We start from the raw sequence: 17482 nt of genomic DNA on the forward strand, positions 1-17482 counted from the left end.
TTGTTATGTTAATATTTATTCCGTAAAAGACAATGGCTTCGGGGAACAATGTGACAAGTATTGGTAAGTATGTTACTCTATGTTATATGTACTGTATGTCTATGTATGTATTGTATGAATGTATTGTATGTAGTATGTATGTAGTATATATGTGGTATGTATGTAGCATGTAGTATGTATGTAGTATGTATGTAGCATGCATGTAGCATGCAGTATGTATGTAGCATGCATGTAGTATATATGTAGTATGTATGTAGCATGTAGCATGTAGTATGTATGTAGCATGCATATAGTATGTATGTAGTATGTATGTAGTATATATGTAGTATGTATGTAGCATGTAGTATGTATGTAGCATGCATGTAGTATATATGTAGTATGTATGTAGCATGTAGTATGTATGTAGCATGCATGTAGTATGTATGTAGTATGTATGTAGTATGTATGTGGTATGTATGTAGCATGTAGTATGTATGTAGCATGCATGTAGTATATATGTGTTATGTATGTAGCATGCATGTAGTATGTATGTAGTATGTATGTAGCATGCATGTAGTATGTATGTAGTATGTATGTAGTATATATGTAGTATGTATGTAGCATGTAGTATGTATGTAGCATGCATGTAGTATATATGTAGTATGTATGTAGCATGTAGTATGTATGTAGCATGCATGTAGTATGTATGTAGTATGTATGTAGTATGTATGTGGTATGTATGTAGCATGTAGTATGTATGTAGCATGCATGTAGTATATATGTGTTATGTATGTAGCATGCATGTAGTATGTATGTAGTATGTATGTAGTATGTATGTAGCATGCATGTAGTATGTATATAGTATATATGTGGTATGTATGTAGTATGTATGTAGCATGCAGTATGTATGTAGCATGCATGTAGTATATATGTAGTATGTATGTAGCATGTAGTATGTATGTAGCATGCATGTAGTATGTATGTAGCATGTAGTATGTATGTAGCATGCATGTAGTATGTATGTAGTATGTATGTAGTATTTTTTTTTTTTTTTTAACATTTAACACATTAGCCGGATGATGGGACTACTACTGTCCCATCGTTGGCTAATGTGTCAATCACTGTCATGGTAGCAGGCATCGCCCGATGGGACTTGTAGTCCCATCGGACGATGCTTGCACAGACCCCCGGACATCAGCACAGCCCCCCGGCAGGCCGGCACAGCCCCCCGGCAGGCCGGTACAGACCCCCACAGGGTGCACAGACCACCGGCAGGCTGGCACAGCCCCCCGGCAGGCCGGTACAGACCCCCACAGGGTGCACATACCACCGGCAGGCCGGCACAGCCCCCCGGCAGGCCGGTACAGACCCCGGGCAGTCCACACAGCCCCCCGGCAGGCCGGCAGAGACCCCCGGAAGGCCCGAAATGACGGCGCATCACGATGCGCACACACCGCGCATCATGATGACGTCATTTTGGCTGTCAATCAACTTTGAACTTCCGATTTCGATGCCGACTTCCGATATTGAAAAAATATCGGAAGTCGGTATCGGAATTCCGATACAGCAAGTATCGGCCGATACCTGATACTTGCGGTATCGGAATGCTCAACACTAGTCAGGTCATGAGTTTTGAATCTATGGAAATCTTTAGAAATAGTTTTAATAAGGTTATCTATATTGGTGGGGATAATGGATGTAAGTTTAGTGGTAATAGTGATACCCAAATAAGTAATTCCCTTTTCTTCCCATACAAAATTGGATTGCTTTTTGATTTTTTCAATTACCGTGTTATTTAGATTGAAGGGTAGAATTTTTGATTTCTCTGCACTGATCTTAAAGTAAGAAATTTTTGAGAATCGGTCTAGGACCTGGGTCAAAGCTTTTATTGAGTTTATTGGATCTGAGATTGAAATGATAAGGTCTTCAGCAAAGAGTGTTATCTTATGCTGACATTCCTGTGTTTTGATGCCAGATATAGAATTATGACTCCTATCTTTTTCAGCCAGGGGCTCAACCATGAGGGCAAATAGTAAGGGTGATAAAGGACAGCCCTGCCTAGTGCCATTTGAGATGTGGAGTTGCGTAGAGAGATGGTTGTTAATATAAATTCTTGCATTCTGTTGAGAATACAGGGAAAAGATTGAGGAGATAGATTTATTATCAAAGCCAAAATTAAGTAAAGAAGTTTTTAGATACTGCCAATTCAATCTATTGAATGCTTTTTCTGCATCAAGACTTACGAGCAAAGAGGGGATATTTGATGTTTTTATCAGATTAAGCAAATTTATAATTCTTCGCGTCCCATTGGAGGCCTGCCTGCCCAAAATGAAGCCAATTTGGTCTTTTGTAACCAGGTAAGGCATGATATTGTTTAGACGCTATGCATATAACTTAATATTGCCATGTATTAGTGATATGGATCTGAAATTTTGGACTTTTTCCATGTCTCCAGTTTCTTTTGGTATTATTATTATAGATGCTTCCAACATGTCTGCAGGGAATACTCCTAATTTCGAGGCATGGCCAAAAAGGGTTTTCAAATGAGGTGAAATAATATCTGAGAATATTTTAAAATATTCGTTTATAAACCCATCTGGGCTGCGAGACTTCAGTGATTTAAGTTTGTTTATAGTGCCTACTATTTCTTTCACACTGAAAGGTGAATTTAATAGCTCTAAATCTGAGGGAGTTATCTGTGGAAGGTTTAGCTCAGAGAAGAAAGTATATGGCAGCTTGATCTGGGCTAGGCATTGCAGAGTCAGACTTTAGATTATAAAGCTTGCTAAAATATTCTGCAAATACATCTGCAATGTCCAAAGGATGGTATTTAAGTTCTCTTGAGGAAGATCTAATTTTGTCTATTCTCCTATGTATACGTTCTTGCATTAGTTTGTTAAGCATGTATCTAGTCGGCTTATTCGTGGACGTATAAGCATTAGATTTGGATGCCCGAACAATTGAGTCATACTCTGTTATGAGTTCCGCCCTAAGTTCCTGCCTTAGCTTCATCAGTTCTAAGTGAATGGCATGAGATGGATAGTCAGATTTATTTTGTTGCTCCTTTTATTTTTATTTGGGATTGCAGGTTGGAAATTTTTTCCCTTTTTTTTAAGCCTAGCTGAAAGTTGCAGTAAACAACCCCTAATGACCGCTTTGTGCGCTTTCCATAGTATAAATGGGTCAACATCTGGTGTGGAGTTATCAAGGAAGTAGTTATCAATAGTATTCCTAATTATCTCTCTATATTCTGGGATTTTTAGCAATGTCAGGTTGGTTTTCCAAAGAAATGTATTTTTTGTCGGGGGACCTAGAGTAAATTCCCTCATAACTGGGGAGTGGTCAGAGAATGATTTGCTTAGTAATTCAAGCTTTTTGAATTGAAGTAATGAGAAAATATTAGTTAAGAAGAGATCAATTCTGGATGATATTTTATGCACATTCGAATAATGTGTAAATTCTCGTGAGGTTGAATTGAGACATCTAAAGACATCGAAAAGTTCATTTTGGGTGATCCAGTTATTTAGAGTTGGAGCCAAATGACGCACGGTAGACGAGAAATCCATATTTCCATTTGGCACTATATTGAAATCCCCTATTAGTAGCTCTCCCTTCTTGGCCTCATCTATTTTTGTAATAAGTTTATTAAAGAAGGGAAATTGTCTCTTACTTGGAGCATACACATTGACTATTGTATATATTTTACAAGTTAGGCTGCAATCCAGGATATGGAATCTACCCTGAGGATCAATCTCCTCACTGATCAATTGGAATGGGACATCTTTGCTTATAATTGTAATAACCCCTGCCCTTTTTTTGTCTTTAAGTGATTTGTACATGTGGGGGGTAGTTTTTGTGTTTCAAGTAAGGCTAGCTTGACCTCCTGGAGGCAAACAATATCAGCCTGTGCTTGTTTTATCTCTTTCCAAGTGGCAAAGCGTTTGTACGGGCTATTTATGCCTCTAACGTTGTATGATAGAATTTTTACTTTCATATTTGCTGCCCACGTTCCTACAAGTTATAAATTACAGTCTAGATGTGAACAATCAAAGAAGAATATCAAAGACTTTCTTAACTAAGCCTAAACCTGCACAGTGATATTTCAAACAAAACTTTGTTCAACTCAAGTAGAGCTCTCCTGAGGGATCACACCTCCAGTGAGACCTCTCTCTAGTTTGGGGGGAACAAACCAGAATTGTGGCAAAGAACCCGCCCAGTCACCCCAACACTATACGTAATAAGACTAAAGGCATGTAGACAATACCTATGAGGAGATTAAGGCGTAGTGTTCATCCCTTATCTTTGTGGGCTAGTTCTTCTTGGAGGTAGTGTACAAAGTCTAAACCCTCTTCTATTGTAAAGAGAGGGATATTCTTTCCCTTGTGCCAAACCAGCAATTTAGTCGGGAATCCCCATCTATAGGGGGTTCCCAGATCTCTAAGTTTGGACGTTACTTCTCCAAAAGCCTTTCTAGCCTCCATCGTGGCTTTTGAGAAATCCGAGTAAATTTTGAGGTTGTTATATGGAGGCGGGAAGGACCCCTTTTCTCTAATGGATTTCAAGATTAGTTCTTTTGTTTGGAAAAAATGTAAGCGCAAGATCTCGGTTTGTCAGCGGCGATGCCTCGTGGACGCAGCAGCCTGTGGATCCTGTCTATAGTGAGCTGTAGCTCAGATAGAGAAGGAGCTGTTTTTTTAAAAAGGGATTTGGCGTTATCTGCAAGGTCATTCTGCAAGACTTTTTCTGGGATTCCCCTGATCTTAATATTGTTTCTTCAGTTATTTTTGATCTGAGAGATAGGAGCTCCATTTTTAATCCGAATTTTCTTTTGCCAAGGATTCTGATTTATTTTCCACTTTTATTATTCTTGTCTCATTGCTTTCAAACCTCCGTGTGAAGCTCCTACATATGTCTTGTAGGGAGTCTTTGTTCGCCTCTAAGCCGAGTCTAATAGACTCGGTCAGGGCTTTGCAGAAATTAGCTATGAATCCCTCAGTAGCTACCTTGTTTGATGTCAAAAACATATCAAAATTAACCGATAAAAATGAAGGATCTCCTAAGCCAGTAGACTCCGGGCACCCACGTTTTTGGTTTAATAGGACTATGGTTGGGGGAGCAATTATGCGACGCACAGGTTGAACTTGTTGCTCGAGGGCTGCCTCCCAAAGCTCCCTCCTCTGGTCCCTTTCTTTTATATGACTTAGAGCTGTCCATCACCTCCTCCAAAGATATCTGCCCCCCTACATTAACATCTATAGAGCTTGCATTTTGTGGGGGACCTTGGGTCTCATTTTGATATTTTGGGTCCAGAGGTCTTGGGTCCAGCCCTTCTTGTATCACTTTACTGTAGGATGTCATATATAAATTTTTTTGAGGGAGTTAGAGGTCATGTTTCCTTTTTTTATAGATATGGACCTAAAGGAGTTAATAGAATTTAAAGAATCTAATGTTGGACTTGAATTATTGGGAGCCCTGAATTTTGAAGCCCTAGCAGTGGAGGAGTCACCTTTTTTGTGGATTTAACTCTATTGGCCCCAGTTTCCATTTACAGGGCTCCTGTCACAGGTTCACAAAATGAGCTATTTTACAGGGTCTTCCTTCTGTAAGCAATTTAGCAAGTCGGAGTTCTAAAAATCTTATAGTTCAAACAGTAAATTTAAACCCACATATAATTCCTAGAAACTCAATGGTTTTCTTCAGAATAAATGTTTTGACCACAGCAGAAAGGAGGTTATTACTTATTTTGCTTATTAGGAGAAAGCGATCCTACAATAAGTAAGTTAATCACTGTATTTGTAAAAAGGCACTACACTCACTAGCCACTTTATTAGGTACACCTGTCCAACTGTGTGTTAAGACTTAATTTCTAATCAGCCAATCACATGGCGGCAACTCAGTGCATTTAGGCATGTAGACATGGTCAAGACAATCTCCTGCAGTTCAAACCGAGCATCAGTATGGGGAAGAAAGGTGATTTGAGTGCCTTTGAACGTGGCATGATTGTTGGTGCCAGAAGGGCTGGTCTGAGAATTTCAGAAACTGCTGATCTACTGGGATTTTCACGCACAACCATCTCTAGGGTTTACAGAGAATGGTCCGAAAAAGAAAAAAAATCCAGTGAGCGGCAGTTCTGTGGCCGGAAATGCCATGTTGATGCCAGAGGTCAGAGGAGAATGGGCAGACTGGTTCGAGCTGATAGAAAGGCAACAGTGACTCAAATTGCCACCCGTTACAACCAAGGTAGGCAGAAGAGCATCTCTGAACGCACAGTGCGTCGAACTTTGAGGCAGATGGGCTACAGCAGCAGAAGACCACACTGGGTACCACTCCTCTCAGCTAAGAACAGGAAACTGAGGCTACAATTTGCACAAGCTCATCGAAATTGGACAGTAGAAGATTGGAAAAACGTTGCCTGGTCTGATGAGTATCGATTTCTGCTGCGACATTCGGATGGTAGGGTCAGAATTTGGCGTAAACAACATGAAAGCATGGATCCATCCTGCCTTGTATCAACGGTTCAGGCTGGTGGTGGTGGTGTCATGGTGTGGGGAATTTTTTCTGGGCACTCTTTGGGCCCCTTGGTACCAATTGAGCATCGTTGCAACGCCACAGCCTACCTGAGTATTGTTGCTGACCATGTCCATCCCTTTATGACCACAATGTACCCAACATCTGATGGCTACTTTCAGCAGGATAATGCGCCATGTCATAAAGCTCGAATCATCTCAGATTGGTTTCTTGAACATGACAATGAGTTTACTGTACTCAAATGGCCTCCTCAGTCACCAGATCTCAATCCAATAGAGCATCTTTGGGATGTGGTGGAACAGGAGATTCGCATCAGGGATGTGCAGCCGACAAATCTGCGCCAACTGTGTGATGCCATCATGTCAATATGGTCCAAAATCTCTGAGGAATGCTTCCAGCACCTTGTTGAATCTCTGCCACGAAGAATTGAGGCAGTTCTGAAGGCAAAAGGGGGTCCAACCCCTTACTAGCATGGTGTACCTAATAAAGTGGCCAGTGAGTGTATATAAGTACTATAATAACAGTTCAGTTCGAAGAGATTAGAAGGACTTTAATGTTATACTTCTGCAACAGTTGGCAGTGTTGTAAATAATATCTTTCTCTATTTCACTGCTTTATCTATTAAGCACATATAAGTAAATATGCCAGGGACGATGAGGAGTTTATAGAATTCAACACAGTATGGCTGTGTTATACTAGTTATTTCAATCCAGTTATATAGTTGACCTCTGGCTCACGCTGAATCAGGCTGATTTCTGCCTCCCAACTCAGTTCCAATGTATCTCCTACTGTACCTCAGGGTCACCAGTTTTAATTGTATGCTTTATCAATCACTGCCTGACCCTAGGTTTAACAATAGAAGTTCACTCTGAGGCAGCCAAGCTGTTTCCCCTTCTGTCGTTTATTTACAGGGATTAATGTCAGTCTCTCAGTTATGCCTCTGCTGCTGCCACTCACCGCGTGTCTGGCCCTTCTTATTCAGCAGGTGTCACCGCCATTTTCCTGCCTTATGTCCGGTCTCTGGCATCTCCTTTTGACTTGCCGCACTCAGTATCTCTGGGGTGCCGCTTTCTTCCACAGGTCCTGCTGTCCTTTCTTCACCACGAACCAGACTCTCAGCCGTTTCTTGTTGCTTTGTCGCCACTGCGTGTGAGGTAACTCTGCGTGTGAGGTAATTCCCTGTCAGCTAGTGAGCTGGCTTTTCCCACCACTTCTTTTCTCTCACCACCACCGACTTCAGGGGTCTGTAACTCTATAAATAGCTCCTCAAATTCTCTGGAAATGGAGGTAGACGGTCCTCAGGGGTATGTGGATTTTCTTTTCAGGTACTCTGGGGTAAAGGTCTTCTGTTGCACCGTAAGGGTTGCTTTATTGGGATGACTGTCCGGGAGCCCAGCACTCAAGATACCACCATCTTCAGCGCTCAAGCCACACCCCCAAAACCTATAATATTTAACCAGTTTTTTTCGAGAGTTTTCTCCAGCAACATTGCTCTGAAAAAGACTAGGAGATAAATTGAGCCTAAAGTTGGAGCCTTTCTGGAAACAAAACGCACCAGATTTTTTAAAATAGTTTTAAGTTTCACATCTTGATTTAAGACAGGGAGATATTCTGTATAATTGAAACGATCTGTCTGTATTGCAAACTACATTGGGTGCTAAAGGTAATGGGAGAATTTGAAAATTTGTTAGTTTTCTTTTTTGTTTTTTAAAAGCCGTTCCCGTTTGATAATATTTACTTTTTCCATAGCTTTATTAAGATTATCACTATTATAGCCCCTCGTAGATAATTTGTTGCAAACTATATTAGATTGTTTTGAAAAAACATCCTTACTAGTACAATTCCATTTTAATCTTATAAGTTCCCCAAAAGGAAGATTTTTAATTACATGCGGGGGATGGCAGGAATTGGCCATAAGATAAGAGTAGAGTTGCTTGCTGTGGGTTTTTCATAAGGTGATAAAGCAACTGTATGATTAATAGCATTCCCAGTCAAAGTCAAAACCAAAAAATTAATGGAACATTCATGAAAAAAATAAGTGAATTTTAAATTAAATTGAATTTCACCAATATACTCCATAAATTTGGTGGCTTCCTCCTGTGTGCCATCCCAAACCAGAAGGAGGTTGCCGATATAACGACCCAACCAGATAATGTTTTTAACATACGGATTTTTTTCATTGTACAAAAATAGTTCCTCCCAGTGACACATAACAATATTTGCCAGGGAGGGTGAAAATTTGGCCTTCATATTGACACCGGTCTTCTGTAGAAAAAACTTTTCATCAAAGGAAAAATAGTTATGTTTTAATAAAAACTCTGTTGCTAACAGAAGGAATTCATTAATCTCCACATCATAAATACTGTACATATCCAGGTGATATGCGAGGCTGGTCATTGCAGTATCATGAACGATAGAAGGACACAAGCCTATGACATCACATGATAACCATTTGAAGTTTTTTTGCCATTTAAAAGTATTGAAAATTGTAGCTATATATTTGGAGTCTCTTATGTAACTAGGTGTAGATTGAACCAGGGGTTGAAGATAATGATCCACCCAGGAACCCAAGCACTCCCCCAGAGATCCTATGCCAGCCACAATTGGTCTCATAGGTGGAGGAAGTGTGTTTTTATGTATCTTGGGGAGCGCATGGTAGGTTGGAACTACTGAGTGGTCATTGAAGAGATAATCTATAATCTTTTTTTGTTTTTTACTATTGTAAAATGCATATATTATAGCACTTAATTGTCCAGCCAATCCCATTATTGGCCACCATATTAATATGCTGTTCAGTGTGCACACAGCCAGATCTTGATAAAGGCTTTACGTCGAAACGCGTAGATCTGTGTTTCCATGCAGTGTTGCCAGACATTATGTGCCTGAGAATATTTTAATGCCATTTTGACAATAAATTTTTGTTTTTAACCGTCACCCGACATCACTGGATCCTTCCATTTTTTGTACTGATGTTTCCTTAAGCTCACTTGGATCCCTGCAGGGCGTTGGCTGATGGTGAGACAAGCTGCACATAGCAGAAAGGTGAGCTGACTTCAACCTTTTTTTTTCTATGACTAATTAATGTGCTGCAAATAATTTGGGGGGTAAAATCTGGCTAAGCTGACGCAATTAACAATAAAGATTTCCTTATCACTAGTGCTGATTAATCTAGATGTTATTTACACTTTTAATTTTAGGGCTCATTTAGAATTCACGATCTATGTTGACAGTTTAAAAGCCTTGTGATAAACCCCCACCTCGCCACCCTGACTGACATCACTATTGTATCAGACGGATCACGTAATGCTGTCTCGTCACTTTCACCAACATCATGTTCTGCACTCTTGGGGACACTTAAGGTCAGCTTGGTACAGTTTTACACAGACATCCCTGGCCCAGGGAGGCAGGGGACTGAGAGGATGCAACTCACACAGTGGCACCACACTTGCACACAAATTTGATCGGCTGAGAGGCCCCTTTCACTAGCACCATTGAAACATAGCACTGCCAGCCTGGTAGAACTGCCACCAGAACCTCATTAGATATAGACCCAGTCCATTAATGGCATTATTTTGGGCCAGAAACCAGCTTCAGTACCATGGAAAATTAAATCAAGAAAAAGATGTGTGGATTTGTGGATCAAGATAAAATAGCATCCCAAGGTTAAATTATATATCTAATTGCCTTAAGGGCATGCTAGACAATATTCTATATACACAATGGTTATACATATAGAATTGTCAGATACACAAATAAAGATTGAAGGACAAAGGTTAGAAGCATAATATATGGATCAGTTACCAGTAGATGAAAGGCCTGGCTTTCGAGGGAGGGGCTGCCACATGGAAGGCTTGTGGTACCATCTGTTCCTTGACTTCTCCCCATATAATATGTTGTTGTGACCTCCCCAAAGAAGAGCAATAGGCAATGCTTTATATGATTATTTAACCCCTGAGGGTCACTCCTCTCCTTCCCTCTGGGCTGATCTTAAATCCCCTCCCCTTGCAACTAAAAACTCCAAACCTATGATGTGTCATAACTAGAGTTGAGCGATACCATCCGATACTTCAAAGTATCGTATCGGATGGTATCGGCCGATCTTTAAAAAAAGTATCGGTATCGCCGATTCCGATACCGGAAGTCCCATTCAAGTCTATGGGACTTCCGGTATCGGAATAAGAAAAACCCTTTCCTGCCCTTGTACAGCCTCTCTGGGGTCTGTACGGGCCTTTCGGGGGGCTGTGCCGGCCTGCCAGGGGGTCTGTGCAGGCTCCGGTGGTCTGTGCCGGCCTGCCGGTGGTCTGTGCAGGCTCCGGGGGGCTGTGCAGGCTCCGGTGGTCTGTGCCGGCCTGCCGGTGGTCTGTGCAGGCTCCGGGGGGCTGTGCCGGCCTGCCGGGGGGCTGTGCCGGCCTGCCGGTGGTCTGTGCAGGCTCCGGGGGTCTGTGCAGGCATCGTCCGATGGGACTACAAGTCCCATCTGGCGATGCCTGCTACCATGACAGTGATTGACACATTAGCCAATGATGGGACAGTAGTAGTCCCATCATCCGGCTAATGTGTTAAATGTAAAAAAAAAAAAAAAAAAAAATTACATGCTACATTCATACTACATACTACATACATGCTACATTCATACTACATACTACATACATGCTACATTCATACTACATGCAACATACATACTACATATATACTACATGCATGCTACATACATACTACATGATACATACTACATATATACTACATGCATGCTACATACATACTACATGCTACATGCATGCTACATACATACTACATACATACTACATGCATGCTACATACATACTACATGCTACATACATACCACATACATACTACATGCTACATACATACCACATACATACTACATACATGCTACATATATACTACATGCATGCTACATACATACTACATGCTACATGCATGCTACATACATACTACATGCTACATACATACCACATACATACTACATACATGCTACATATATACTACATGCATGCTACATACATACTACATATATACTACATGCATGCTACATACATACTACATGCTACATACATACTACATACATACTACATACATACTACATGCTACATACATACCACATATATACTACATACATACAATACATTCATACAATACATACATAGACATACAGTACATATAACATAGAGTAACATACTTACCAATACTTGTCACATTGTTCCCCGAAGCCATTGTCTTTCCGGAATAAATATTAACATAACAAACCACAAAAATACTCACCCACGATCCGAAGCAGTCCACGAGTGTGTCCCACGACGATCTTGGGTAGAGAACTGCAGCATCAGATGATGCTGCCGTTCTCTACGGGCTGCAGGAATCCAATGACGGAAGGTAGGTATCCTTCCGCACTGTATTCCTCCGCCACTTAAAAAAAAAAAAAGTCCCTAGTCTCACTTTATGCCATTGCTGTGTGGGAAATTCCCACACAGCAATGGCATAAAGTGAGACTAGGGACTTTTTTTTTTTTAAGTGGCGGAGGAATACAGTGCGGAAGGATACCTACCTTCCGTCATTGGATTCCTGCAGCCCGTAGAGAACGGCAGCATCATCTGATGCTGCAGTTCTCTACCCAAGATCGTCGTGGGACACACTCGTGGACTGCTTCGGATCGTGGGTGAGTATTTTTGTGGTTTGTTATGTTAATATTTATTCCGGAAAGACAATGGCTTCGGGGAACAATGTGACAAGTATTGGTAAGTATGTTACTCTATGTTATATGTACTGTATGTCTATGTATGTATTGTATGAATGTATTGTATGTATGTAGTATATATGTGGTATGTATGTAGCATGTAGTATGTATGTAGTATGTATGTAGTATGTATGTAGCATGTAGTATGTATGTAGCATGCATGTAGTATATATGTAGTATGTATGTAGCATGCATGTAGTATATATGTAGCATGTATGTAGTATGTATGTGGTATGTATGTAGCATGTAGTATATATGTAGCATGTATGTAGTATATATGTAGTATGTATGTAGTATATATGTAGCATGTATGTAGTATATATGTAGTATATATGTAGCATGCATGTAGTATATATGTAGTATGTATGTAGTATATATGTAGCATGCATGTAGTATATATGTAGTATGTATGTAGTATATATGTAGCATGTATGTAGTATGTATGTAGCATGCATGTAGCATGTAGTATGTATGTAGCATGCATGTAGTATATATGTAGTATGTATGTAGCATGCATGTAGTATATATGTAGCATGCATGTAGTATGTATGTGGTATGTATGTAGCATGTAGTATATATGTAGCATGCATGTAGTATGTATGTAGTATGTATGTAGTATGTATGTAGCATGCAGTATGTATGTAGTATGTATGTAGTATATATGTAGTATGTATGTAGCATGCATGTAGTATGTATGTAGTATGTATGTAGTATATATGTAGTATGTATGTAGCATGTAGTATGTATGTAGTATTTTTTTTTTTTTTTTTTTTTTTTTTAACATTTAACACATTAGCCGGATGATGGGACTACTACTGTCCCATCATTGGCTAATGTGTCAATAACTGTCATGGTAGCAGGCATCGCCCGATGGGACTTGTAGTCCCATCGGACGATGCTTGCACAGACCCCCGGACATCAGCACAGCCCCCCGGCAGGCCGGCACAGCCCCCCGGCAGGCCGGTACAGACCCCCACAGGGTGCACAGCCCCCCGGCAGGCCGGCACAGCCCCCCGGCAGGCCGGCAGAGACCCCGGGCAGTCCACACAGCCCCCCGGCAGGCCGGCACAGCCCCCCGGCAGGCCGGCAGAGACCCCCGGAAGGCCCGAAATGACGGCGCATCATGATGCGCACACACCGCGCATCATGATGACGTCAGGCCGTCAATCAACTGAACTTCCGATTCCGATGCCGAATTCCGATATTGAAAAAATATCGGAAGTCGGTATCGGAATTCCGATACAGCAAGTATCGGCCGATACCCGATACTTGCGGTATCGGAATGCTCAACACTAGTCATAACTCCTTAATGTGCGGTCCAAGGGAGGTTGTTTTGGCACCATCAAATCCGGCTGGGCCCCTGCTGCACATTAGACCAAACACAGCTTTGCTATCTGGTTTCTACTAGCTGTTATATGTATTTACATACTGCTGGGTAGTAAAACAGGTCAAGACCCATGAGGGTGTTTGTCATGTTCTGGGGATCTCAGAAATATACACGATGTTTGGCTAGGATGTATAGCATCTCCATAACTCATGGAATTATGTTGGTGTCTGCAGCTTCAGCAGGACTCTATATGGCAAGAAGGTCTTTGTCCTGCTCTGAGCTGATGAAGGTGTAAGATATTTCACTCACAGCCTTTGAGACTTGGCCCCCCTGCTGAGCTAGGTGACAGTTTTTTCCTTGAAGCTTTGAGAATGTGGGCTTCCTGCTGAGCCCTGTTCTTTGTCAGTAAGGGACAAAGGAAGGGTTTTATAATTCCAGGCAAAATAGGATACAAATGATTGGTATGAAATTATATCTCCAATATTCTTCACAAGCCTGATTAGACAGGCATTCCTTGACCATGAAACCACAAAAACACTAGTGCACACCCTTATCATCTCCCGCCTCAACTACTGCAACCTCCTACTCTTTGGCCTCCCCTCTAGCACTCTGACACCACTCCAATCCATCCTACACGCTGCTGCCCGACTAATCCACCTGTCTCCCCGTTATTCCCCAGCCTCTCCTCTCTGCCAAACCCTTCATTGGCTTCCTATCGTCCAGAGGCTTCAGTTCAAAACCCTAACTATGACATACAAAGCCATCCACAACCTGTCTCCTCCATATATCTGTGACATGGTCTCCCGGTACTTACCCACATGCAACCTTCGATCCTCTCAAGATCTCCTTCTCTACTTCCCTCTTATCTCTTCTTCCCACAACCGCATACAAGACTTCTCCCGTGCTTCCCCCATACTCTGGAACTCTCTACACCAACACATCAGATTCTCGCCTACCATGGAAACCTTCAAAAAGAACCTGAAGACCCACCTCCTCCGACAAGCCTACAACCTGCAGTGATCCTCAGTTGCAGTGATCCTCAATCTACTGAACCGCCGCACGACCAACTCTACCCTCTTCTAGTGTATCCTCACCCATCCCCTGTAGACTGTGAGCCCTTGCGGGCAGGGTCCTCTCTTCTTCTGCACTTGTGTGTGTCTTGTGTTGCTCATGTTTATTGTACTTGTCTATACTTACCCCCTTTTCACATGTAATGCACCATGGAATAAATAGCGCTACAAAAAATGTGTAATAACAATAATAATCTTTAACCCCTTCCCCACCTTAGACGTATAGTTTCGTCTAAGGTTGACTCCCCCTGCTTGCTGCAGGCTCTGTCGGTGAGCCCGCAACTTTTCCAGCACATGTCAGCTGATTTGAACAGCTGACCTGTGCCCCTAACTGCTGCTGGTGGAATTGCGATCCACCTGTGGCTGTTAACATGTTAAATACTGCTGTCAGTCTCTGACAGTGGCATTCAACATGCTCACACCGGAAGCGCGTCACTAATCTCACCCATCGGTGCCCATGTCACATGACATGCACAAACTGATCAGGTGAACACCCCCTCATCTTCTCCGTAACTTCATTTACCTTATACTGTACTACCATGTATGTTAGGGCTGGCGGAATGCACCAAATAAGAAATAATAATAAGGTATGTTTGCAACCCGGTGTCCACCATGCGGTGATGGAGAAACCGCAACTAGCACAATGGCATAGCAAGGCTATGAGAAAACACTTTAAGCACACTGAGTTAAATGTCACTCAGTGTGCACAGAGCGCAAAGTGCCAAGCTTTGTTACACCACAGAGCGGTACTATGAAGCAACGCACAAAGGACTATACCCTGTTTGATTTCAGAGGTGTTTAGAAAATAAAATACTAAGTGAGGTCCCTATAACTTAACCCCCCCAGGGAAGACTAAGCTGGTGGTTGAGCCTGCTCTAACACATGGTTGTGCTTTCTGCACACGCACCTGAGAATGCCTGATGCAGATGCTACGTTCAAGCGGGAGTTCCCACCCTACATTGTATGTCTAGACAGACACTCGCAGTGCTATTAGCGGCACATGTGCACACAGGGTGGTAAAGTAGCCACCAACACACCAAACACACATCATACTAGTGTACATGTAGCTCAAGTCCAGACAGACAGGACATTGCCTTTGGACCAATCAGAAGCTGCTACTTAAAAAGATAAGGTGATGTCCGAGCACCAATGAGAATGCGCCACATCCCGGACATGCTCAGTAGGATGAAATTTGTACTTAGGCTTAGTTGGAGAGCCAGCCGCAACTACATGTGCAACATGAACCTGGGCAAAGTGCTGGGGTCAGAGTCTGTGCTGAGCAGTCATCCCAGCGACTGAGCCTAAATGGGAGACCACAGCACCAGAAAAGGCCTGGGATCTATCCCATGCAACGGAAAAATCCCGGCACCTAACAATATGTGTGCTTGCTTCTCTTTTTCTCATGTATTCCTTATGATATTTTATATGGTCTTAAAGGGACTCTGTCACCAGAGAATGACTGTTCAAACTAAGTCCAGCCGCTAATCGCTTCATGGTGAGGTTAAACAATCAGGTGAGAAGGTGTATGTATATGATTGGCCCTGCTATAAAGCTCATGGTGCCTGACTTAGTTTGAACAGTCATTCTCTGCTGACAGAGTCCCCTTAATAAGAAACAATCAAACTTTCATTTACTCCAGCTTTGAAACAAGCCTGGTTACATGCCATTCTATCAACTACAATTTTAAGATCTTAAGCGCTCTCCAATCTATAATTAGAAAAGGAGAAGACTCTGTAATATTTTGCTCTACATCAGCAAATAACAGAAAACCATGCCTATAATGATGAAGTCGACAACGTATTTAAAATGGCTGGTTAGTTAATCCAAATGGTCTTGATACCCTGAAAGAAAAAGAGACCATCTTCTACCTGTTCTCCAGCTAACAGACCATCACATAGAGCATAGCTCATAACGTTGATGAAACCAATTTTTTTGCTATAGATGCCAATAGAAATTTTAAAATACTTATCTTCTGTACTAGTTGGAGGAAGACCATCAGTCCCAAAGTTGTTCCTTTGGAAATATTAACTGATCACAAGTATCAAAATATTCATGATTAGCTTTTCATGGGCAATTTAAAAATCTGATAGCAATACTATGATATACTTCTGCATTTTCTATATGCAATAAAATAACAAGCAATATAATAACAAAAACAACAAAAACTTACCATCTCTTCTGTTTAACCTAGCATACCCAGCACTATGAGTGCTGGAAAGTTCTGATGAACTGGTAAAAGAGGATGGAGGGAGAGATGATGCAAGCTGGCCATCACATTCATCTGTGTTAAAAAAAAAAACCAGTAACACTGAATTAACTTTCTTAAATCTTATGCATTATTCTTCATTTCTAGCACATTAACATGATTTGTAACTCTCCAAATTTAAGCTTGTAACTACACAGTTACTTGGGCAGCTCTAAATGTAAGGTCACAAAAAAATATACAACTTGCATCAGATTTCCTTTTACATGATTCCAGAAAAAAACAGTCAAAATGCAGATTTCTGTTGTTTGCCACGACAAAATATTATAATAAGTATAATCATTGCTCTAAACAACAAAAATAAAATGCAGTACTCTTTTCTTATTAACAAAACAAAAATGATTTGATAATGCCACTTTGTCAATATAAAAGACATTTTGTAAAATTTGTATTTGATCTCTTAACTTTGTGCAATGCATAGAGTGTTTCCATTCGCTTGCCCACACTGCAAGCATTTTACAGTTCATAGAAGATCAGAAAAGCTTTTCAATAATGAGAGAAAAGTCAAGAAAAAGCTAAAAACCCGCCTACAATTATAAAAGCCTTGCTTGCTCAGCTCA

The 17482-nt window shown here is 41.3% G+C and overlaps 1 protein-coding gene across 2 annotated transcripts in view; it reads right to left on the reverse strand.

Annotated features, from left to right (window-relative positions):
- Nucleotides 1-17482, reverse strand: part of CNTNAP4 (contactin associated protein family member 4) — a 1095419-nt gene that overhangs the window by 836198 nt on the left and 241739 nt on the right. For both annotated transcript variants that reach the window (XM_073575315.1, XM_073575314.1), the window contains exon 2: nt 16830-16940. In XM_073575315.1, coding sequence (XP_073431416.1) covers nt 16830-16940 — 111 coding nt within the window. The remainder of the gene's footprint in view (nt 1-16829; nt 16941-17482) is intronic.

The sequence above is a fragment of the Dendrobates tinctorius genome, unplaced genomic scaffold, assembly GCF_039654945.1.
Source record: "Dendrobates tinctorius isolate UK_male_01 unplaced genomic scaffold, ASM3965494v1 ptg000044l, whole genome shotgun sequence".
Lineage (NCBI taxonomy): Eukaryota > Metazoa > Chordata > Amphibia > Anura > Dendrobatidae > Dendrobates > Dendrobates tinctorius.